Here is a 24,871-nt window from a genome sequence, read left to right on the forward strand (position 1 = left end):
GATGATGATGGAGAAGAGGATGAAGCTAAAGGCGATGAAGATGAGGATGATAACGAGGATGAGGATGAAGATGATGAGGACGATGATGATAAAGACGAAGACAAGAATGATGAAGAAGATGAAAATGAAGATGATGAGGATGATGAAGACAAAGATGAAGATTAAGAAGAGGAACCCGAGGATGGGGATGAAGACGAGGACGATGATGAGGATGAAGAAGGAGAAGATGATGAGGAAGATAAAGATTATAATGAGGATGAAGATGAAAATGGTGATGAAGATGAGGATGAACACGAGGCTGTTGCTGCTGCTGATGAAGACGTTTCCCCGGATTTCCCGGAATTTCCTGAAATTTCCCCGGAGTTTTCCCGAATTTTCCCCCAATTTCCGGAGCTTCCCGAACCTTTTCCATCCAGGAATTCCCTGAGTTTGTTTCCCAAAGTAGCCGGGATCTGACAGGGGAAAAGCTGTGGAAAATATTTTTTATTTTATTTTATTTTATTTTATTTTATTTTATTTTATTTTATTTTACTTTATTTTATTTTATTTTATTTATTTTATTTTATTTTACTTTATTTCATTTTACTTTATTTTATTTTATTTTATTTTATTTTATTTCATTTTATTTTATTATTTTATTTTACTTTATTTTATTTTATTTTATTTATTTTATTTTATTTTACTTTATTTTATTTTACTTTATTTTATTTTATTTTATTTTATTTTATTTCATTTTATTTTATTATTTTATTTTACTTTATTTTATTTTATTTTACTTTATTTTATTTTATTTTATTTTATTTTATTCCATTCCATTCCATTCCATTCCATTCCATTCCATTCCATTCCATTCCATTCTTTGATCTTACATTTTTTTTACTTTATTTCAATTTTTACTCTATTTTGTTTTCTATTTTTGTTATTTTATTAATTTATTTTATGATTTCATTTTTATTATTTTACTTTGATGCCTCTGCCAGCTCCTTTCCCACCCGGAGCTGAAATTCCAGATCCTTCTTTTCCAGACCCCTCTGAGGGCTCCTGATCCCCAAAAAAAGCCCCAAAAACACAAGAAAAAAAAAATCTCCTTTATATACTAAAAAACTCCTTTAAATATTAAAAAAAAAAACCTCCTTTAATTATTAAAAAAGCACCTTGATTTTAATTTTTTTTTTTAAATTCCCAATCTTTCTTTTCCAGACCCGTTGGGATTTGACCCCCGAGGGCTCCGGAGCTGCATCCTGACCCCAAAAATCCCCAAATCCAGGGGAAAACTCCTCGGTTCCATTTTCCTGCATTCCTGGATTTCCTCCCTGTGAAGTTTCCTCCTGGAATTCCCAAGGAAAATGCCCCAAATCCCGGCTGGGATGTGATGAGGAGGAGGAGGAGGAGGGGGGAAGAGAATCCCCACGGGCTTTGCTGGGAGCCGGGAACGGGAACCCCAAATCCAGGATAGGGAATCCCAAATTCCAGGGGCGGGAATCCCAAATTCCAGGGACGGGAATCCCAAATTCCAGGGACGGGAATCCCAAATTCCAGGAGCAGGAATCCCAAATTCCAGGAGCGGGAATCCCAAATTCCAGGAGCAGGAATCCCAAATTCCAGGAGCGGGAATCCCAAATTCCAGGGACGGGAATCCCAAATTCCAGGAGCAGGAATCCCAAATTCCAGGGACGGGAATCCCAAATTCCAGGGACGGGAATCCCAAATTCCAGGAGCGGGAATCCCAAATTCCAGGGACGGGAATCCCAAATTCCAGGCACGGGAATCCCAAATCCGAACACTTCTCTTGTGGAGGTGACCCCAAAATCATCGGGACCAGCTTGGAGGGACCCCAAATCCTCAGGATCAGCTTGGGGTGTCCCCAGATCATCGAGATCAGTTTGGAGGTGTCCCCAAAATATTGGGATCAGCTTTGGGGTGTCCCCAAACTCCGGGATCAATCAGGAATTGTCCCCAAGCACCAGGATCAGTTGGGATTGTCCGCAGACTTTGGGATCAATTGGGAATTGTCCCCAAACTCTGGGATCAGTCTGAAATTGTCCGTGAACCCTGGGATCCACCAGGAACTGTCCCCAAACGCCGGGATCAGTTTGGAATTGTCCCCAAACCCCGGGATCCACCAGGAATTTTCCCCAGATTTTGGGATCAGTTCGGAATTGTCCGTGAACTCTGGGATCCATCAGGAACTGTCCCCAAACGCCGGGATCCACCAGGAACTGTCCCCACACGCCGGGATCAGTTTGGAATTGTCCCCAAACGCCGGGATCAAAGCGAGGATGATGCTGAACTCGGACCAGGCCGCTCTCGACGTTCCCGCGGCGCGTTCCGGCCCCGACCCCGCTCTCGGTGCCGGCTCCGGCGATCCCGGGCCGGTTCTGGCCCGCGGCCCCGAGGAGCCGGCCCGGAAGGAGCCGCTGAGCCGCGAGGAGCGGCGGCGCCGTCGCCGAGCCACGGCCAAGTACCGGACGGCGCACGCGACGCGGGAGCGCATCCGCGTGGAGGCCTTCAACGTGGCCTTCGGGGAGCTGCGGAGGCTGCTGCCCACCCTGCCCCCCGACAAGAAACTCTCCAAGATCGAGATCCTGCGCCTGGCCATCTGCTACATCTCCTACCTGAACCATGTCCTGGACGTGTGACCGTCTGTGTGTCCATCCGTGTGTCCGTCCATCCGTCCATCCTCCATCCATCCATCATCCATCCATCCATCATCCATCATCCATCCATCCATCCATCCATCCATCCATCCATCCATCCGTCCATCTCTGTGTCCATCTGGCCATCTGCTACATCTCCTACCTGAACCACGTCCTGGACGTGTGACCGTCCGTGTGTCCATCCGTGTGTCCGTCCATCCGTCCATCCATCCATCATCCATCATCCATCCCTCCATCCATCCATCCATCATCCATCCATCCCTCCATCCTCCATCCATCCATCTTCCATCCATCCGTCCATCCCTGTGTCCATCTGGCCATCTGCTACATCTCCTACCTGAACCACGTCCTGGACGTATGACCATCCGTGTGTCCGTCCATCCATCCATCCATCATCCATCCATCCATCCATCCATCCATCCATCCATCCATCATCCATCATCCATCATCCATCCCTCCATCCATCCATCCATCCATCCATCCATCCATCCATCCATCCATCCATCCATCCTTCCATCCGTCCGTGTGTCCATCCCCATGTCCATCCCTGTGTCCATCCCCGTGTCCACGTGTCCGTGTTGCCCACACTGCTGCCCCCCCCCCCCCTGCCCTGCTCCCGGGGATTTGGAGCAGCAATTCCAGAGGAACTGGAGCCACAAATCCCAGAGGGATGGAAGAGCAATTTCCAGGGATTTGGAGCCGCAGTTCCAGAGAAACTGGAGCAGCAAATCCCAGAGAGCTGAGAGTGCAAATCCCAGAGGGACGGAGCCACAAATTCCAGATGGATGGAAGAGCAAATCCCAGAGCTGGGACAGCAATTCCAGAGGAACTGGAGCTGCAATTCCCAGCAGGATGGAAGAGCCAATCCTGGCGGGTTGGGACAGCAATTCCCACGGGGATGGAGCAGCAAATCCCAAAAGTTTGGAAGAGCAAATTCCAGAGGAACTGGAGCAGCAATTCCCAGTGGGACGGTGCAGCAAATCCCAAAAGGTTGGAGCCACAATTCCCAGAGGAGCTGGAACCAAAATTCCCAGAGAACTGGAGCAGGAATTCCCAGATGCAGCTCCTCCCTTTTCCCCCCCAAAGCTTTCCCCTACCCCACCCCGTGCCACGAGGATATTTATGGAATTAATTTATTTATTGAGAATTATCATTATTTATTATTATTTATTATTTATTTATTATTAATATTATTATTAATTTATCTGCTGTGTCCTTGTGTGATTTTTAGGGGAAAAGGAAAAAGCCCAGTCCCCATTCCCAATCCCCTTTGGGGTCTCTTTCCCCCATTCCCAATCCCCTTTAGGATCCTGTCCCCATTCCCAATTCCCTCTGGGGTCTCTTTCCCCCATTCCCAATCCCCTCTGGGGTCTCTTTCCCCCATTCCCAATCCTATTTGGGGTCTCTTTCCCCCATTCCCAATCCCCTTTGGGGTCTCTTTCCCCCATTCCCAATCCCCTTTAGGATCCTGTCCCCATTCCCAATCCCCTTTGGGGTCTCTTTCCCCCATTCCCAATCCCCTTTGGGGTCTCTTTCCCCCATTCCCAATCCCCTTTGGGGTCTCTTTCCCCCATTCCCAATCCCCTTTAGGATCCTGTCCCCATTCCCAATCCCCTTTGGGGTCTCTTTTCCCACCCAGCAGATCCCAAACCCCTTTGGGGCCCCGGGCCCATCTGGTCCCATTGTCCCGCTCACAATGGGAACTCTCGGCTCTCATTGAGATTCCAGCCCCGACAGATTGGGAATTCCCGGCCTTTGTCCTCGCCTGCTCCAGGCTTTTCCACCACAATTCCCCATTTTTTTCCCCTATTCCCGATTTTTTTCTCTTCCCCCCCCCCCCCTCCTTCCTATTTCCAGCCCTTCCCGTCCTTTCCTGCCTCTCCATCCCTCTGGAAAATCCCAGTCCTGCTGTGGAGGATCAGGGATGTCCCGTGGGGGCTTTTCCTTGGGAAAAAACCTACTGGGTTTGGGATTAAAAAAAAATCAGGGAATTGTTCCTGGGTTTGGGATTAAAAAGTCAGGGAATTTCTGCTGGATTTGGGATAAAAACCCAGGGAATTTCTACTGGATTTGGGATAAAAAAATCCCAGGATTGCTCTTGGATTTGGGATAAGAGGAATTTGGGAATGTCCCCGTGGGGCGGTTGGGGTGGGGCTCGTTCCCTTTCGCGTGTCCCAAACGGAGCAGGAGGGGACCCCAAACCCCAAAAAACCCCAAAAACCCCAAACCGGGAACAGGAAGGATCCCCACAGCCCCTGGGTTGTTTTGGATTTTTTGGGATGCTGATCCCATTGCAGATCCCAGCAGTCCCCAAAGCCCCTTTGGGGTTCATTGCCCCCTCCCCAAACCCCTTTGGGGTTCATTGCCCCCTCCCCAAAGCCCCTTTGGAGTTCATTGCCCCCTCCCCAAACCCCTTTGGGTTCATTGCCCCCTCCCCAAAGCCCTTTGGGTTCATTGTCCCCTCCCCAAAGCCCTTTGGGGTTCATTGCCCCCTCCCCAAACCCCTTTGGGTTCATTGCCCCCTCCCCAAACCCCTTTGGGTTCATTGCCCCCTCCCCAAACCCCTTTGGGTTCATTGTCCCCTCCCCAAACCCCTTTAGAGCCGTGTCCCCCTGTCGGGGGAGGGGCGGCCCCATAAAGGCCGGTCTGGGACCGAGTGCCCCTTCCCAGCTGCCGCAGCCCCATCTGGCCCCGACCCCATAAATCATCCCCGGGAACGACCCCCCGACCCCATAAATCATCACCGGGGCAGCTGCGGGGCGGGGGCAGCTCAGGGACCCCCCCGGCACAGACCCCACAACAATGGGGTCACCCCGAGCCGGATTTGGGGTCCCAGCTAGGGGGCAATGGGAGAGATTTTGGGGTGGGGGGCACTGAACCCGCCCCGTAGCCCCATTGCTCCATAACCCCATTGCCCCCCGCCCCATAGTACCCCCATCGACCCCCAATTCCCCCATTTCTTCTCTTCCCCCCGCTCCAAAATCCCCCCAAATCCCCCCAAATCCCCCAAATCCACCAACCCCCCCCCCAATCCCCCCACCCCAATCTCCCCTCCCGCCCCTCCCCATTGGCCGAACCCCGCATTTGAATCCCACCAATGGCCGCGCTCTTCTCCGCCTCGGCCTCACCCCATTGGTCGGCGCAGCAGGGGGCGTGGCCTGCTCGTTCCCGCCCCGCTCCCATTGATAGAACGCGCGCGGCTGTTCCGGGCACTGAACACGCCCCCCTCCGCACCGAGACCCCCAACCCCCGGCTGTTCTGGGGGGCTCTGGGGGGATTTGGGGGGATTTGGGGACTCTGGGAGCTCTGGGGGGGGGCTCTGGGGAGGTTCTGGGGGGCTCTGGGAGGGCTCTGGGGATCTTTGGGGGCTCTGGGGGGCTCTGGGGGGATTTGGGGACTTGGGGGGGTTCTGGTGGGTTCTGGGAGGCTCTGGGGGAGTTCTGGGGGTGCTGAAGCTGCTGGACCCCCACTTTGTGTCCCCAGGGGTGACGCTCTTGTCCCACGGGCCCTGCTGGTTCAGGGGGTGCTGCTGCTCCTGAGACCCCCCCCCCCCCCCCCCGCAAACCAAAAAAAAAAACCCCAAATGTCTCGCACCCCCCCTGGTTCCCCCCTTTTTCTTGCAAGCCGGGGTCCCCAGGTGTGTCCCCCCAATATCCGCAGGGTTAGGGGCTGGGGTCTTCCAGCCGCTCCCACCCACCCTGGGAACGCTGGGGCTGGGGGTCGGGGGGAACGCCCCAAATTCGGGGAGCTCGGCAGGACCCTCACCTGGACACCCCAAATCCGGGGGGATTGACCAGAACGTCCCCAGGACATCCCAAAATCGGGAGGACCCTCCCCAGGACATCCCAAACTCGGCGGGCCCGGCAGGACCCAGGACCCAAACCCCGGGATTTTTTGGGGGGTGATTTATGGGGTTCAGAATCCCCGAATCCCAAAACAAAGGTGGGAGCTGCGCCCCCCCCCCCCCCCCCCCCATGGGCGGAGACCCCTTGGGGGGCAATTTTGGGATGCTGAGACCCCTTGGGGTCACCCCTTTATCCCCCCCACCCTCAGGGGGATCTGGAGACACGAGGTGGGGGCTTAACCCTCACTTCCCCCCCCAAAAAAAAGGGGACCCCTCCCCAAAAAAGGGGGATTCTTCCCCAAAGAATCCCCTGCCAAAAAATAAACCCCCCCACAGCACATCCTCACCCCAAATCCCTTCGGCTGGGGGGGTCCCCGGGTTTTAGAGGAGGGGTCCCCAAGTGTCTGGGGGGTGTCCCCGGCTCTCTGGGGTCCCCTTGGCTGTTCGGGGGGGTCCCCTGCATGTTCGGGGGGGGGGGGTCCCAGTGTTTCCAGCCGTGGGATCTCCGAGTCTCGGGGGTCCCCCCGGGTGTTCGGAGAGGGGTCCCGGTGTGTATTGGGGGTTCCCACGAGTGTTCTCGGGGGGGGGGGGGGGGGGGCGGTCCCCTGGATGTCCAGGAGGGGCTCCCCGGCTCTCGGGGGTCCCCCCGGGTGTCCCCCCGCCCCAGACAATGGCCCCGGAGCGGCGCCGGGAGCGCGGAGCGCAGACAATGGGCGGGAGCGGCCGGGGCAGGGGGCGGGGGGCTCCGGGGCCGGGCGAGGGGGGGCTCCGCTGGGAACCGGGGCTTCCTCCGCCTCCTCCTCCTCCTCCTCCTCCTCCTCCTCCTCCTCCTCTTCCTCCTCCTCCTCCTCCTCCTCCTCCTCCGCCGCCGCCGCCGCCGCCGCCGCCGCCGCCGGGGTTTCGGTGCGGGGGGGACGCGCACAAAGGTGCGGCGGCGATGGTGAGTGCGGGGGGGATTTGGGGGTGATCCCGGGGGGGATCCCGGGATGCGGAACCGACCCCGGAGCTGCCGGAGAAGGGAGAGGGGCCGAGCCGGGCCGGGCTGGGCGCGTTCCCTGCGGGAAGGGCCCCGGGAGCCGCGGCTTTTCCTGGGCTGGAGGCGGCTCCGAGAGCCCCGAGCTCCGCGCTGGAACCGGGGGAGGGTCCGGGGTGGGGAGGGGGCGGTGGGACCCCCCGGGACCCCTCCCCTGGGGACACCCCCGGGGCTGCGGGGATCCTGTGGAGACTCCTCGGGGTGCGGTGAGACCCCCGGGACCCTCTGAATCCACCCCCGGGACCCCCTGAATCCACCCCCGGGACCCCCTGAATCCACCCCCGGGGGTGGCGGCGGTGGCACCGCGGCCTCGGAGCGCTTTGTGCCGGTCCCGGGGGAACCTGCGGGGTGTCCCCGGTGTCCCCCATCACCTGCGGGGTGTCCCCGGTGTCCCCCATCATCCCCGGTGTGTCCCCCGGTGTCCCCGATGTGTCGCTCCCACTGTCCCCTTGCTGTCCCCGGTGCCATCCCGTGTGTCCCGCTGTCCCCCGTGTCCCCCCCCAGGCGCCATCCTGGGGTCCCCGCTGTCCCCCTGTCTCCCCCCAGGTGCCATCTCCGGGGTGTCCCCGCTGTCCCCCACTGTCCCCCCCCCCCCCGTGTTCCCCCCGCTGTCCCCCCTGTCCCCAGGCCGGGGTGTTCCCGTTGTCCCCCGGCTCCGGGACAGCCCCGGCCGGTTCATCCCGAGCCGGTTCCTCCCGGAGCCGCCCCTGGAGCCGCCGGGAGTTCCCGGAGCCCCAGTCTGGGATGGATTTTCCTTTGGGATCCTTTTCCAGCCCTCCCCCTCCCCCGCGGGTGGAGGTGAAAACACAGCAGCAACAACAACAACAAAAAAACAACAACAAAAAGAAATTAAAAAACAACCCAAAACCATGGAGATTTCAGAATAATCAAAATCTTCTCCTGCACCCAGAAATTCTGGGATGGGGCTGGGAGTCAGGTGGGATCCCGAGGATTTTCCAGCGGCTTTGTGAAGCTCGGATGATTTAATTAATGAACGATCAACAATTAACAGGCGGCGGCCGGAGAGGGGGAGCTGGGGCTGGCGCCTTTGGGGTCGAGGTCACCCCTGGTGTCCCCTCCGGATTCCACAGGGGCTGGGGACATTCCCAGCCTTTGGAATGATCCCATGGGAAGATTCCTTGTTTTTCCCTGGCTCCTGGCAGACAATGGGGCCGGAGGGAGCCAGCCCCAAGGTGGCTTAATTTGGGATTTGGGATGAGTTTTACCAAGCGCTGTGGAGGTTCTGTGGATCGGGAAGAGGGATTTGGGAATTCCCGGCTGGGAATTCCGGTCAGCGCCGCCTCAAATCCAAGGAATTTCAGCCCTGCTGCCCTCCAGGTTCCCCTGGATGTGGATGAAAATATTCCAGGGCTCCTGGATCCCTCATGGATCCCATCCCTGCGCCGCTTTTCCGGGATCTGGAACATGGATAATGGATTGAGGAGATCCCAAAGGATCAGGAGCTGATGGAGAAGAGATTTCACGGATCCAAAATGCCAGCCCTGGGTGATCCGGGTGTCCTTTTGGGGCAGGAATTGGGATTTTGGGGCTTCTCCCGGAGAAAACATCGGAATTCCGAGGGAGGATGTGGATTTCTGGGATCGTCCTTCCCAAATCCCACGGAGCCACCTGGAAGAAGCTTTAGGGTGTCCTTGGGATTGTTGGAAGGGATGGGGAGATGGGATTTGGGATTTCTGCAGGGAATCCTGAGCAATTCCCCGGGAATTTGGGATGGGGGAATTTAAGGATGTGGGCTGGGAATTCCAGAATCCCGGAATGTTTGTTGGGAATTCGGGATTCCAGGATCCTCCGGCTCCGGGATTTGGTTTTTCGGGTGCTGGGGTGGTGTTGGATCCGGGGCTGGGAAGGGAAGTGGGAAAAGTCCAGGAGTGGGAACGGGGTCGGAGCAGCTGGAGAAGGGTCTGGAAAATCCTGAGGGATTTTTTCCTGGGGGGGGGGCTCAAGCTGCAGAAAAGGGGGATCCAGGGGGAATTTTGGGATCTGCCACGGGGGATTTGGGATCTGATCCCCAGGAATGGGACTGGACAAGAGGTAAGGGCCTCGAGCTGTGCCAGGGTAGGAAATTTGGGATGAGTTTTCCATGGAAAATGGGTTGGGAAGCATCAGAAGGGGCTTAGGGAGGGTTGGATCCCCATCCCTGGAGGTGTCCGAGGAATTCCTGGAATTCTGGCGGTTGATCCATCCCAGCTTGGATTCGGTGACCTCGGAACTCCTTCCCAACCTGGATAATCCTGGGATTTTTGGAGCCACATCCCAGATTCCCGACTGGATCCCGGAGTTGGATTCTCTTGGAAAAGGAGCCTTGGGATGCTCCCAACCCTCCCCGATTCCCAGCTCCTCCAGGATGGGAATCCTGGATCCTGCACCCACCAGATTCTCCCTCTCGAAGTGGGATTTTTCCCAGGAAAACTCATTCCCGGATCTGCCTGGACAGGAGCGGATTCTCCTTTTGGAATTCTCCCTCTGGAGAAGAAGCCTTTTCATCTGGGAACGCTTGGATCTGTTTTGTATTTTTAGTTATTTCCATATTTTTTTTTTATTTGGAATATTTGAATCCCAAATGTTGGATTTGAGGTTCAGGACTTTGATCCCCAGCCCCGTCCCAGGAAAAATTCCAGCCTGGACTTGAAGATGTTGGGAATGGCGAAGCCTCTCCGGCCCTGGGGGGATTTTTTGGGAGCTTTGATCATCCTGGGATTTAAAATTGGGAATTTTCCTCCTCCTCTTTTGCATCCGGCTCTGGCTCCCGGCATCTCCCGGAGTCCGGGAATCCATTCCCGACTTTTCCTGGGCTGTGGAACTGGCTCTGCTGGAAAAGATTCCAAGAAAAAAAAAAAAGTCTTTTTTTTTTTTTTTTTTTTTTTTTCCCCTACTGGAATGAGATGACGAGGAGCTCCTGGATTCCTGCTGGAATTCCCAAATTCCCTTTGGAAAGCTGCTGGGATGGGGATAATACCTGGAGAAATGATGGATTCTGGGAAAATCATGGATTTATTTTGGCTGAATACACAAGCTGGGACCAAGAGACCTCAGAATACCTGGAAAATCCAGGGATTCATGGAAGAACTCATGGAAAAATTAACGGAAAATTTATCCCAGCTGATCATCCAGGACGATGATTCCCAAAATATTTTGGGATGCCTGGGGTGGGTTGTCCAACACACTCCTGTCACTTTTCCTCGGTGTTCCTAAGGAATCCCCAAGTACCAGGATTCGGGAATTTGCAGGATTTGGGAATTCACAGAGTTCAGGAATTTGCGGAATTTGGGAATTCGCGAGATTCAGGAATTCGCGAGATTCGGGAATTCATGGAATTTGGGAATTCATGGGGTTTGGGAATTTGCAGGATTCAGGAATTCCTGGAGTCCAGGGATTCTGGAATTTGGGAGATTCAGGAATTTGTGGAGTTTGGGAATCCGTGGGATTCAGGAATTCGCGGGATTCAGGAATTCGCGAGACTCGGGAATTTGCGAGATTCGGGAATTCTCAGCGTTTGATAATTTGTGGGATCTGGGAATCCTTGGGGTTCTGGAATTTGTGGGATTCAGGAATTCGCAGGATTCAGGAATCTGTGAGATTCAGAAATTCGCAGGACTCGGGAACTCAGGGGATTCGGGAATTCGCAGGATTCGGAAATCCGCGAGATGAAGGAATTCAGGAATTCCTCCAGAATTCCCAAGTTTTTTGTGTTTTTTTTTTTTTTTTTTTTGTCTCTCCCAGCTCCAGGGTGGCCCCCCCGTGCCGTGAGCTGCCGCCCATGCCCGGCCCCTCTCCGATGCCGCGCGCTCCCGAGGCTCCGCACGCTCCTGAGGCCTCGGAGAGCGCCGGGACGGAGCCGCCGCCGGAGCCGCCGGTGAGGGGGACCGGGAACGGATCCCACTGGGAGCGTGGGAGTGGATCATACTGGGAGCACTGGGACATACTGGGGGCACTGCGACATACTGGGAGCACTGGGAGCATGGGAACGGATCGTACTGGGAGCACTGGGGCGTACTGGGAGCACTGGGACATAATGGGAGAAGTGGAATGGATTGTACCAGGAGCACTGGGACATACTGGGAGCACTGGGAGCCCGGGAATGGATCATACTGGGAGCACTGGGACATACTGGGAGCACTAGAACATATCCTACTGGGAACAGTGGGGGAACTGGGACATACTGGGAGCACTGGGGGCACTGGAATGACTCATACTGGGAGCACTGGGGAACTGGGCATACTGGGACATACTGTGGAGACTGGGAACCCAGTAATGGTTCCTACTGGGAGCACTGGGATCACTGGGATGGGATCCAGCCCTTACTAGGGTTAGTGGGGACACTGGGACATACTGGGGCAGGATCCACCCATTACTGGGGCTACTGGGCCATACTGGGAGCCCCAGTAACCATGTCTTACTGGTGTTACTGGGCCATACTGGGACCCCCAGTATCAGCCTCTTACTACGCTTACTGGGGGCACTGGGATGGGATCCAGACCTTACTGGGAGCACGGGGGTGACTGGGGGCAGTGGGGCAAGGATCCGGCCCTTACTGGTGTTACTGGGCCACACTGGGACCCTGGTGTCCATCTCTTACTGGTGTTACTGGTTCATACTGGGAGCCTCAGTGTCTCCAGCGCCGTTCCCATTTCCTGGGAGCAGGAGAGGCCTCGGTTCCCATGGAGATCCGAGTGGGACCCTCCGGAATTCCGGACAAAGGAATTCCTCCCTTCCTTCCCCCTCTGCCCTCCTCGAGGCCTTCTCCCCCTTTCCCGACGCTTCGGGAAACTGGGAATGGGATTTCCATGGAAACCTGGGATGGCTCCCAAAGGCAGCCGGGGCCTCCCGAACTGCGGGGTTTGGGGTGTCCGGATTCCCCCAAAAACTTGGGAAAAGGATTCGGCAGGATTCCCAACGGGATCCAGATTCCTTTGGGATGGATCCAGGGGTTCCATGGGGGATTGGGGTGTCTGGATTCTCCCAGAACCCTCGGGAAAAGGCAGCAGGATTTGGCAGGATCATCCCAATGGAATCCAGCATTCCCAGATTCCCAAGGCGGGAGGGGGGACACAGCCCCAGATCCCAAATTCCCTCTCCCTGCTCATCCCAAATTCCCTCTCCCTAATAATTCCAAATTCCCTTTTCCCTACTGACCCCGAATTCTCTTTCCCTGCCCAATCCTAAATTCCCTTTCCCAGCCCCATTTCCCAGCAGGGAATGGGATGCTGGAATCTGAGGCTCTCTGGGACCTTTCGCCCCGTACTGATCCATACTGGTCCATACTGAACCGTACTGGTCCGTACTGGTCCATACTGGTCCATACTGATCCATACTGGTCCGTACTGGTCCATACTGATCTGTACTGGTCCACACTGGTCCATACTGAACCGTACTGGTCCGTACTGGTCCATACTGATCCGTACTGGTCCATACTGGTCCATACCGGTCCATACTAGTCCATACCGGTCCATACTAGTCCATACTGGTCCATACTGTTCCATACTGGTCCGTACTGGTCCATACTGATCTGTACTGGTCCATACTGCTCCATACTGGTTCATACCAATCCATACTGATCCATACTGGTCCATACTGATCCATACCGGTCCATACTGATCCATACCGGTCCGTACTGGTCCAACACCAGTGACGGTGTCCCCGTGTGTCCCCACAGGTGGCCGTGTCCTTTTCTCCTGAGCGAGGCCACCCCAAGGTGACAAAATTGAGCCCCTCAAGGTCACGGTCGACTTCCTGAAGGTGCCCCTGGGCCTGAAGAAGCCCCCGCTGAAGGAGGCCCTGGCCGCTCTCCCGGGAAAACCCAAATCCCACATCCTGGAGCGGCACAAATCCCGGCGTTCCGACGCCATGGATAATGAGTCCCAATATTCCGGATATTCCTACAAATCCGGCCACTCCCGCGGCTCCCGCAAGCACAGGTGAGCGATCCCGGCGTTCCCTGGCCTTATGGGGTGTCCCCATCCTGCTTTTCCCTGCTTCTTTCCCACTTTTTTTCCCACTTATTTCACTGCTCTTTTCCTCACTTCCTTGCCAATTTTTTTCCCTTTTTTTTCCCCCACTTTTTTCCCTCTTTTTCCCCCACTTTTTTCCCTCTTTTTCCCCCACTTTTTTCCCTCTTTCCCCCCCAATTTTTCCCCGCTTTTTTCCCCTTTTCCCCCCGCTTTTTGCCCCACTTTTCCCCACTTTTTCCTGCTTTTTTCCACGCTTATTTCCCCACCCTTTTCCCTTTTTTCCTGCTTTTCCCCCACATTCTCCCTCCACTTTTTTCCCCCAATCTTTCCCCTCTTTTTCCCGCTTTTCCCCACTTTTTCCCCCCCTCCCCCTGCTCTCCCCAGGGATCGACGGGAGCGGCACCGCTCCAAAAGCCGGGATGGGACGCGCGGGGACAAATCCGTGACGATCCAAGCACCGGGAGAGCCTTTGCTGGACAACGAATCCACGCGGGGGGACGAGAGGGTGAGCGGGGAAAGTTTGGAATCCCCAGGGTGGGATCCGGGAGCTTCCCGGCGGAATTTCCCGGCGGGGCGGTCGAGCCGGTCGGGCCGGTCCCGGGAAAAGGAGAAAATGAGAAAATGAAAGAGGACGCGGCTCCGGTGGCGCCTCGGGACTGGAAAACGCCCCCAGGATCTGATCCAAACCTGGAGGATTTGCCCCAAATTCCCGCCTGGATGGGACACAAGAGGCTGCCCCCACCCCAGGGGTGCCCCTCATTCCTGAATTCTGGAATCGCTCCGGACTCTGCGGAGCCCGATCCTGGCCTTTCATCCTCTCCCAAGCCGCCCACGCCGGCGGCTCCGGCGCTTTTCATGTTCCAACATTCCCAGCTTTTCCTGGGAATGCGGCTCCCAAACCCAAACCTGCCCTTCCCGTCCCTCTGGAAAGCCTCAGGCTCCGCTTTGCCCTTTGGGATGAAATCCATGGAATCATGGAATTGGTTGGGCATGGACGCCTCCCACTATCCCGGGCTGCTCCAAGCTGGAATTGGGCACTTCCAGGGATGAGGAATCTGTGGAAAAGTCTGTGCCAGGCACCCTCACTGGGAAGAATTTCCCGGTTTTCAGGCAGAAATTTGTGGGGAAAATTCCAACACAGGACAAAAAAAAAAAAAATTCCAGGGATGTCCTGTGCCAGGAAGCTTTGGGAATGTTTGAGCTCCCAAAACCAGGATGAGGGAAAGACACACGGGCAGGGGTGTGGGAAGGAATCCAGCTGGGCAGAAATCCCGGAATTTTTTTTGGCACCTCTCTGGTTGGGAGAGGGGGTTCTGGAGCAGGGAAGGGCATGTCCGGAGCGATTCCCGACAAATCCTGACAATTCCCAACAATAATTCCCAGCAATTCCCAACAATTCCCAGCAATTCCTGACAATTCCCAGCCCTCCTAGCGCGGGCAGCAGCGCGGGGGTGTGCTGGGCACGTCCCTGCTGGCCCTGCCAGCCCGGGGGGGTTCACCAGGAAATCCGGGAACTTCCCGATCCCAGAGCTGCTCCTGCCGGAGCTGGAGCTTTCCCAGGGGGAAAAATTCCCGGCGGAATCGCTGCAGGTCCAGGTCCAGGCTGAGGTTCTGCCATCCTGAGGAGGGGGATGGCTCCGGGAAGCGCTCCCAGATTGGAGGTGGGATGGGTGGGATGGGGTGTGGAGCAGGGAATGTCCCTCTGGGATTGGAGGAATTCGGGAACCATCCCTTGGGATGTCCCCTGCCCCCTCCTCGGGGTGACAATTCCTGGTTTGGAATTGTGGGTGGGAGGTCCCGGAGGTGATGTCGTCACCTGGCTCAGGTGTGACACGGACCCACCCCTCAGAACGTCCCTGTCCCCTCCCCAGGATGACAACTGGGGCGAGACCACCACGGTGGTGACGGGGACGTCGGAGCACAGCATCTCCCACGATGACCTCACGCGCATCACCAAGGACATGGAGGACAGCGCCCACCTGGACTGCTCCCGCCACCTGGGCGTGGCCTTGGGCGTGGCCCTGGCTCTCCTGGCCTTCCTCACCCCCTTGGCCTTCCTCCTCCTCCCTCAGCTGCTGTGGCGGGAGGAGCTGGAGCCTTGCGGCACTCCCTGCGAGGGGCTCTTCATCTCGGTGGCCTTCAAACTCCTCATCCTCCTGCTGGGCAGCTGGGCCCTGTTCTTCCGCCGGCCCAAAGCCTTCTTCCCGCGCGTCTTCGTCTTCCGCGCCCTGCTCATGGTGCTGGTTTTCCTGCTCGTCGTCTCCTACTGGCTTTTCTACGGCGTCCGCATCTTGGATTCCCGGGATCGCAACTACCGGGGCGTGGTGCAGTTCGCCGTCTCCTTGGTGGACGCTCTGCTCTTCGTCCACTACTTGGCCGTGGTTCTGCTGGAGCTGAGGCAGCTCCAGCCCCAGTTCACGCTCAAGGCCGTGCGCTCGGCCGACGGCGCCAGCCGCTTCTACAACGTCGGTCACCTCAGGTGAGCATGGCCTCGATGGCCTGGGTGGACGTTTCCATGGTGGGGACGGGGATTTGGTGGCCTTGGGTAGATGTTCCTGTGATAGCGATGGGGATTTTGTCTCCTGGGTGGACGTTCCCGTGGTGGGAATCTGGATTTGGTGTCCTGGATGGATGTTCCCGTGATGGGGATGGGGATTTTGTGCCTGGGTGACGTTCCCATGGTGGGCATAGGGATTTGGTGGCCTAGGTGAACGTTCCTGTGGTGGGGATCTGGATTTGGTGGCCTGGGAATTGGTGGAACCATGGAATGCTTTGGGTTGGAAGGACCTTGAAGATCCACAGGGACTCCTCCCACCGTCCCAACCTGACCTTGGAGACACTTCCAGCCACATTTTTTCCTGGGAATTCCATCCCAGCCCCTCCTGTCCCTCACTGTGTGTCCCCCTCACACATTCCCAGCCCTCCCCACATTCCCATTTTTTTCCACATTCCGGTTTTCCCCCCCCGTTCCCCGCAGCATCCAGCGGGCGGCCGTGTGGATCCTGGAGAATTACTACCACGACTTTCCGGTCTACAACCCCGCCCTCCTCAACCTTCCAAAATCCGTCCTCTCCAAGAAAATGTCCGGCTTTAAAGTCTATTCCCTCGGCGAGGGTGAGATTCCCTTTTTGCCCCTTGTCTTCTCCTCTCCCGTTTTTCCATCCCCGCTCTTCGTTCCTCTCCAAAATTTTTTTTTTGGAAGGGGGAGCTCCGGGTGCTTTTCCCGAGCTCGTTCTGCTTTTCCGCAGAGAATTCCACCAACAATTCCACGGGGCAGTCGCGGGCAGTGATCGCGGCGGCGGCGCGGCGCCGCGACAACAGCCACAATGAGTTCTACTACGAGGAGGCCGAGCACGAGCGCCGGGTGCGGAAACGCCGCGCCAGGTAGGCGGGAGGATCCGCGGGTTTGGGAATTCCCGCGGTGGAAATTCCGTGGATGGGGAGATTCCCGGGGGGCAATGCCAGCTCGTTCCGAGGATGGGTGGTTGGGTTGGGTGGGTCTTCAGTTGAGTTGGTTGAAAGTTTTTGGGTTCTGTTGTTAATTTGGGTGAATCCTACCAAGTCTGAGGGATTTTCAATCATGGAACCGAGGGGTTTTCCATCCCAAATCTAGGGGGATTTCCATCCCAGATCCAAGGACTTTTCCACCCCAAACTCACTGGTACTTCCACCCCAAGCCCACAGTGCTTTCTACCCCAAATACAAGAGGTCTTCCACCCCAAATTCAAGAGGTTTTCTGTCCCGGATCTGAGTGTTTTTCCACCCCAAACCCACAGGGATTTCCACCCCAAACTCAGTATTTTCCACCCAAATCCAAGAGATTTTCCACCCCAAATCCACAGCGATTTCCACCCCAAATCCACGGCGATTTCTGCCCCAAACCCAAGGACTCTTCCACCCCAAACCCAAGAGGTTTTTGACCCCAAACCCAAGAGGTTTTCCAACCCAAAAACTTTTCCACCTCATACCCAAGGACTTTTCCCCCCCCAAAACCAAGGACCTTCCATTTCAAATCCAAGGACTTTTCACCCCCAAACCCAAGGACTTTCCCCTCCCAAACCCAAAGACTTTCCCACCCCAACCCCACGGGGTGTCCCCCCTGTCCCCTCAGGCTGGTGGTGGCAGTGGAAGAGGCCTTCACCCACATCAAGCGGCTGCAGGAGGAGGACCAGAAGAACCCGCGGGAGATCATGGACCCGCGCGAGGCCGCCCAGGCCATCTTCGCCTCCATGGCCCGGGCCATGCAGAAATACCTGAGGACCACCAAGCAGCAGCCCTACCACACCATGGAGAGCATCCTGCAGCACCTGGAGTTCTGCATCACCCATGACATGACCCCCAAGGTGACCAGAGATGTCCCAGAGGGGTTTTTATCCCGTTTGGGATCATCCCGTGGGGAAATCGAGGGGTTGGAGCTGGTTGGGGTTGGGTTTTTCTCTTGGGGAGCTGGGAATGGAAATGGAGGAGATGGAGAGGGGGATGGAGAATCCCGAGGGGCTCAGCTTGGAGAGAAGGGGGATCTGGGGGGGATTTTGGGATCTGATCCCAGGGAATGGGGCAAGAGGGAACGGCCTCAAGCTGTGCCAGGGTGGGAAATTTGGAAAAATCCCTGCTGGAAAAGGGAAAAAGTCCTCGGAATGGGTTCAAGCACGGTTGGAGTTCCATCCCTGGAATTCTGGGTGACCAACTCACACTCAACAACCTCAGAGCTCTTTCTCAACCCCAAAAATCACAGAATCCACCCCCCCACACACACAATAAAAAAAAAAAAAACCAAAGAAGCACCACGGGGTCGTTTTCCCTTCCAAAAACCCAAAACCTGAGCCGAGCTCTCCGGAGGTGACATTCCCATGTCCTCCCCCTTTTCCCAAGGCCTTCCTGGAGCGATACCTGACGGCCGGTCCCACCATCCAGTACCACAAGGACCGCTGGCTGGCCAAGCAGTGGACACTGGTCAGCGAGGAGCCGGTGACCAACGGCCTCAAGGACGGCGTGGTCTTCGTGCTCAAGCGCCAGGACTTCAGCCTGGTGGTGTCCACCAAGAAGATCCCGTTCTTCAAGCTCTCCGAGGAATTCGTGGACCCCAAGTCGCACAAGTTCATCATGAGGCTGCAGTCGGAGACCTCGGTGTGATTTGGCCCGGGTGGGATTTTTTTTTTCCCAAATTTTTTCCGGCTCCGAATCTCCCGGTTTGGTTCCTCCCAGCTTCTGTCGGGTGGTGGAAAATCCGGGAAAGCCGCTCCCGGTTCTGGCGCCTTCCTGGGATCGTGACCACTCGTCCTTTTTGAGGTGGCTGAGCCCCTTTTCCTCCTCCTCTTCCTCCTCCTCCTCATTCCCGAAATCCGGATCCTCTGGAGCCGTAACTCAAGGGCTAATTCCGAGAATTCCCAACTTCCTTCTTCACCAGCGTCCTGGAGCAGCTCCGGGTCCCGCAGACCTTCTGCTCCTGTCCGATTTCTCCTGGACAATTGTCCTGGCTCTGGCCTTAAACCACTGGGATTTTGGAATCCCAAGGGATTTTTTTATTTTTTTGGGGGGGAGAAGGATTTTGGGATCATCCCCAGGATCCGTGGCTGCTGTGGAAAAGCTCCCGTGATGCATCCCAGGTTTTGGCAGTGTCCAATGTTGTTTTCTTTTTTTTTTTTTTTTTTTTGGAAAAATGAGTGAAAATCTGGTTTTTATGGAGGAGCTGAAGGTTGAATTGGGGTTTCTTTTTTTTTTTTGGGGTGGGGGTGGGTGGATTTTGCTGCTCCTGAGGTGGTCCCAAATTCCAGCGGCATCTCCTGGATCCATAACCCTGAGGAGCTCCCGGGAGAGGTCAACGAGGTCCTTAACGAACATCCCCCGGTGATCCCACAGAATTCCCATCGGGATGCCAAAAAAAAAAAAAAAAAATTTTTTTTTTTTTTTTTTGCTTTCTCCTGTTTTTTGGGATTTTTTTTTTTTTTTTTAATAAGGTCACAAATACCTCACGGATGGATTTGGAATTTTTCCCATTATTTTTTTTTTTTAGCCTGCTGCAGTTTCCACTTCCACCCTCGTGGGGTTGGAAGTGCCGGATTTCATTCCAGGGAGGCGTTTTTGGGGTCGGATTTTTGGGGTCGATTTTGTCCTAAGCACTAAAAAGGGAGACTTTGGAGCCAGGGGAGGCTTCCCCAGTAAGCACCAGTAGCAAAATGGGGGAGGATCCATCCCATATCCAAATTCCAGGAAATCCCCATTTTTTTGGGAAGTTTTTTGGGGGAATTTTTTTTTTGGAGGGGAGGGGGAATTTCAAACCCCCCCTTCTGCTGCTCCCAACATTTTCCAGCCTTTTGGGGCATTTTCCTGAAAAAAAAAAAAAAAAAAAAAGCAGATGGATCTTCCTTGGGGGGGAGGGGGTGGGAGGTTGGAACTCACAATTCCATTTGGGAATTTTGGGAGAGAAAAATTCCCTTTTTCTGGTTCCGTTTTTGGGGTTGGGTTTGGATTTTGTTTTCCCCGCAGAGCCGAGATTTTTGTGCATGCGTGTAGAAAGTTGTAAAATGTCAAATTAATGGTTTTTAATATATAAAAAAAAAGCTTGGATTTTCCCGGTTTTTTGCAGTGGATCGGAGCATTCCGGCAGTGGTAGGAATTTTTTCCGTTGGTGTTTGGTTGTTTTTTTTTCTATTTTTATTTTTTTTTTCATAGAGGAACTAAAATTGTACAATTTTGTTGTTGGTTTTTTTTTTTTTTTAATTAAAAGAAACCTGTTTTGAATTTTTTTAAAAATTCATTTTGACTCGGGGCATGTGGGGCCAAGAGTTTGGGATTTGCGGGATCAAGGATTTGGGATTTTTGAGGTAGAGCTTGGAGTTGTGGGGTCAAGGATTTGGAGTGTACGGGGCCAAGAGTTTGGGGTTTGTAGGGCCAAGGATTTGGGATCAAGGATTTGGGATTTATGGGGCAGATTTTGGAGTTGCGGGGCCAAGGATTTGGAATCTAGATTTGGCATCTCTGGTGTCAAGGATTTGGGATTTTAGGGCCTAAGGATTTGGGGTCAATGCCCAACTCCTGTTGTGCTTATCCCACCCCCAAACCTTCCTCTGGACCCCAAATCCCTTGCAGAAATATTCCATGGATTTTTTGGGATAAAATCCCTCTTCATTGCGCTGTTCCTCAGGCAGGGGACACCAGAGGGACCTTGGGGTGGCCTGAAGGCCACTGGGGCCACCCCTGGGACCCTCAGGAGCCATTCGGGGTCGAGTCCGGCTGGAAAGGAGGAAAATTGGGAGTTGGGAGAGGCTGGAATTGTCCCTTTATCCCAGGAATTCCCTTTATCCCAGGAATCCGCTTTATCCCAGGAATCCCCTTTATCCCAGGAATTCCCTTTTCCCGGGAATTCCCTTTATCCCAGGAATCCCCTTTATCCCAGGAATCCTCTTTATCCCAGGAATTCCCTTTATCCCAGGAATTCCCTTTATCCCAGGAATCCGCTTTATCCCAGGAATTCCCTTTTCCCGGGAATTCCCTTTATCCCAGGAATCCCCTTTTCCCGGGAATCCCCTTTATCCCAGGAATCTCCTTTATCCCAGGAATCCGCTTTATCCCAGGAATCCCCTTTATCCCAGGAATCCCCTTTATCCCAGGAATTCCCTTTATCCCAGGAATTCCCTTTTCCCGGGAATCCCCTTTATCCCAGGAATCTCCTTTATCCCAGGAATCCCCTTTATCCCAGGAATCCCCTTTATCCCAGGAATTCCCTTTTCCCAGGAATACCGCAGGCCTGGTCTGGTCTGGCTGTCCAAAGGAGGTCTCGGTGTGCTCCGGTCCTGGAGAGGGTTCGGGATCCTTCCTGTCCCTCTGGAAAAGAGTCGGGAATTCCATGGAGCATCCTCGAGCTGGGGTCTCCAGGAGTTAGGACCCGGCTTTGACCCTCTTAAACCCAGCTTTGGGCCCCCCTAAACCCAGCTTTGGGCCCCCCAAAACCTGGCTTTGACCCTTCCCAACTCCCGGAATAGTTTTCCCAGCCCAGGCTCACCTGTAGGGTCGGGATTTTTGGGATGGGGTCTTGGGACTGGACCAGAGCTCCCAAATCTGCAGGGGAAAGGTTGGGCTGAGATCTGGGTATTTTCGGGATTTGGGATTTTTTGGGATGGTTTGGGGTTGGAGGAGCTTTGGGATCGTCCCAACCCCATGGGAAGGGACATTCCCTGATTAAAAAATACCCCAGAACAACTGAATATCCCAGTAGAACAAAACATTGAAGAAAATATCCCAGTAAAATCAAAATATCCCAATAAAGTAAAACACCCCGATTGAAAAATACCCCAATAAAATAAAAAAACCCTAATAAAACAAACGATACCAGTAAAACCAGTTAGCCCAGTTACCCCAACTGCCACCGGGCTCACCTGAGGAGTCGCTGCCGCCAATGACCTGGTCGCGGATCCCTGTGACCAGAACAGACCCAAAACTTGGATTTTTCCACCCAAAATCCCCTTTAGAAAACCCCAAAATGGAGCTGCCAAGTACCCCAAAATTGGGGTTTGGAGCGGGGAAAAAAAAAAAAAAAAAAGAAAATTTGGGATGAATTTGGGGAATTTTGGAGCTGGGTCTGAGCAAGGGGAATGTCCCAGGTTTTGGTTTTTGTTTTTTTTTTTTTTTTTTTTTTTTGGATCAGGATCCCCCTGATGGTGCTGCACCCCAAAAAGGGACATTTTGGGGAAATTCTGGAGGTTTTGGGGTTGCGACCTCTGGAGGTTTTGGGGCGTTTGGGATATTTTGAGGTTATGGTTTCTGGATCTTGAGGGGCATTTCTGATTATTTTGGGGTTGTGGCTTCTGGAGGTTTTGGGGCTGTGACCTCTGGATATTTTGGGGATGTGGCCTCCGGAGGTTTTGGGGCTGTGACCTCTGGATGTTTTGGGGCATTTCTGTATCTTTTTAGGTTTTGTTTTGTGGAAGTTTTTGGGGTTGCGAGTTCTGGATATTTTGGGGTTGTGGTTTCTGGATATTTTGGGGCTGTCACCTCCAGAGGTTTTGGGGTTTTTGGGGGGCTCTGTCATCAAGGTCTGACCTCTGTCCTTGGTCCTCTGGTAGGTGACAAAGAGCACGAGCAGGGCCAGCACCACAAAGATGACGGGGGACCAGTACCGGGCTGGGACACCTGGGGACATTCCTGTGGGGACAGAGGTGGCCGGGGGATGACAGGCACCAGGAACGGGAGTTGGGGACATTCCAGGGGGGTGACAGGTCACCCAGGAGGGTGACAGCAGGACCCCAAGGGTGTTGTCACCTCCCCACAATGGTGACAAACCCCAGGATGTTGTCACCTCCCCACGATGGTGACAATCTCACAGATGGTGTCACCTTCCCACGATGGTGACAAACCCCAGGACGTTGTCACCTCCCCATGACGGTGACAATACCACATGTGGTGTCACCTTCCCACGATGGTGACAATTCCCAGGACGGTGCCACCTCCCCAGAATGGTGACAATCTCCAGGGTGGTGCCACCTCCCCACAGCGGTGACAATTCCCAATCCCTAGGACGGTGTCACCTCCTCAAAACGGTGACAATTCCCAGCTCCCACGACAGTGCCACCTCCCTCCCCTTCCACAGAACTCACGGGTTTGGTTCCCCACCGGTGTCACCACGAGGTCCCCGCTCCCAGGAGGGCTCCTGGTGACCCTCGGCCACGTTGTCACCGTGTCCCCGTCCCCTCTGGCTGTGCCGGGGTGTCCCGATGGCTCCAGGGGCTCTCGTGTCCCCTCCTCCGGCACCTCCTCGGTGACATTCCCGTTCCCGGATTCCTCTTCTTGGAAGCCGAGAGCTGGGAATGGGATTTGTCCGTTCCCGTCGATTCTCCCCAAATCCAAGGATCAGGAATGGGAATATCGACCCCAGTGTCCCCTCAGAGGATGTGGGACAGAGTTTGGGGACATGGCCATGGGGTGACAGGGCAGGTGGGGCCCCAAAAAGGAATTTTGGAGAAGAGGAGAGGGAAGGAAATCCTGGGAATTCTGAGGGAGTGGCGATGGGATCCCAGGAACCACTGGAGATGTTCCGGGTGGGATTTAGGATGGAGATCCAGAAAATTCTGCTCCAAGAGGGTTTTGGGACTCCGGAAGAGCTCCCCAGGGAATGATCCTGACCCCGAAAGCCCCCAGGAGGGTTTGGGAAAACTCTCCTGGACACAGGGGAGGGATTTTGGGATTTTGGGATGTCCTGGGGTTGGATCGGATGATCCGGGTGGGTTTTTCAGCTCAGGATGTCTCACATCTCTGCAGGGGCTGAACTGGAGAGCAGAACAGCGACCCCACATCCTGTAGGTTTTACATCCTGCCCCCAAGAAGACAAAACCAAAGGGTTGTTTTGTTCTAGATGTTGAAATCTGAGAGGGGAGGAGCTGAGCTGGGTCTGCTCCAAAACCCAGGAGGTTTTGGGATTATGCCACCAGCAGGAAATTAAAAATTAACTCAGAATATCTCAAAATACCTCAAAATATCTCAAAATATCCTGCAATATCCCAAAATATCCCCATTTGGGGTGTGGAATTGTGGGATGTGAGGTGGAAGGAGCCACCAGGACCATCCAAGTTCCGTTCGTGGCCCTGCCGAAATCAAAATCAACAAAACCACCCCAAAATGGTTCTAAAGCCCCTCCTGGTGCTCGGCCCGGGGTGGATTGGGATGGATCTGGGGTGCTGGGACAGCTCAGAACACCCCAAACCCCTCCTGAAATCCACAAACCAGGCTCAGCAAAGCCGAGCTCAACCCTAAAGCTGAACTTAACCCCCCTGGAAAAACCCTAAAGAGACCTCCCTGAGCTGCACCCGCTGCCTTCAGCCCCTTCCTCTTCCTCATCCTCCTCATCCTCGCTCCAGCCCCGCACCCCACAGCACCCCCGGCCCCACTCACCGACCCCAGAGCAGAGCAGGGCGAGGCAGAATCCCCCGAAACCCCTCGGGCCCATCCTGCGGGGCCCCATCCCCGCTCCGGCCCCTCTGAAATTTCTTCCTTCCCCTTTTCACTCGCAGGAAGCGGCTGTTGGTGAGCAAAGGTGGTGAAATTCAGGGGGAAATGGCTGAAAAGCGTCCTCCGAGGTCATTTCTCCATCCCCCGAGGTTGTTTCTCCTTTCCATGGAATTATTTGTCCATTCCATGGAATTATTTCTCCACCCCATGAAGCCCTTTCTCCACCCCATGGATTCATTTCTCCACCCCATGGATTCATTTCTCCACCCCTTGGATTCATTTCTCCACCCCTTGGATTGTTTCTCCACCCCATTAATTTATTTTTTCATTCCTTGGGATTACTTCTCCATCCCGTAGAATTGTTTCTCTGTTCCATGTAAAAATCCCATGGATTTATTTGTCCACCCCTTGGATCATTTCTCCACCC

At 54.6% G+C, this 24,871-nt stretch overlaps 2 protein-coding genes across 3 annotated transcripts; both read left to right on the forward strand.

The window, feature by feature from the left end:
* The first annotated feature begins 2,279 nt into the window (after positions 1-2,279).
* On the forward strand, positions 2,280-2,639 carry NHLH1 (nescient helix-loop-helix 1). The gene has a single exon (XM_062511643.1). It carries the CDS (start codon positions 2,280-2,282, stop codon positions 2,637-2,639), a length of 360 nt encoding a protein of 119 aa, XP_062367627.1.
* A 10,742-nt stretch (positions 2,640-13,381) lies between these two features.
* Positions 13,382-19,392, forward strand: VANGL2 (VANGL planar cell polarity protein 2). Of its 2 annotated transcripts, none has more exons than XM_062511299.1 (7): positions 13,382-13,470; positions 13,888-14,008; positions 15,375-15,982; positions 16,481-16,617; positions 16,752-16,887; positions 17,615-17,846; positions 18,376-19,392. In XM_062511299.1, exons 1-7 carry the CDS (start codon positions 13,400-13,402, stop codon positions 18,634-18,636), a joined length of 1,566 nt encoding a protein of 521 aa, XP_062367283.1. In that variant the 5' UTR covers positions 13,382-13,399; the 3' UTR covers positions 18,637-19,392. The 2 variants fall into 2 exon arrangements, with proteins under 2 accessions (XP_062367283.1, XP_062367284.1); XM_062511300.1 differs by having other exon boundaries at positions 16,481-16,611.
* Positions 19,393-24,871: the final 5,479 nt, after the last annotated feature.

This window comes from Cinclus cinclus, chromosome 31 (assembly GCF_963662255.1).
Source record: "Cinclus cinclus chromosome 31, bCinCin1.1, whole genome shotgun sequence".
NCBI lineage: Eukaryota > Metazoa > Chordata > Aves > Passeriformes > Cinclidae > Cinclus > Cinclus cinclus.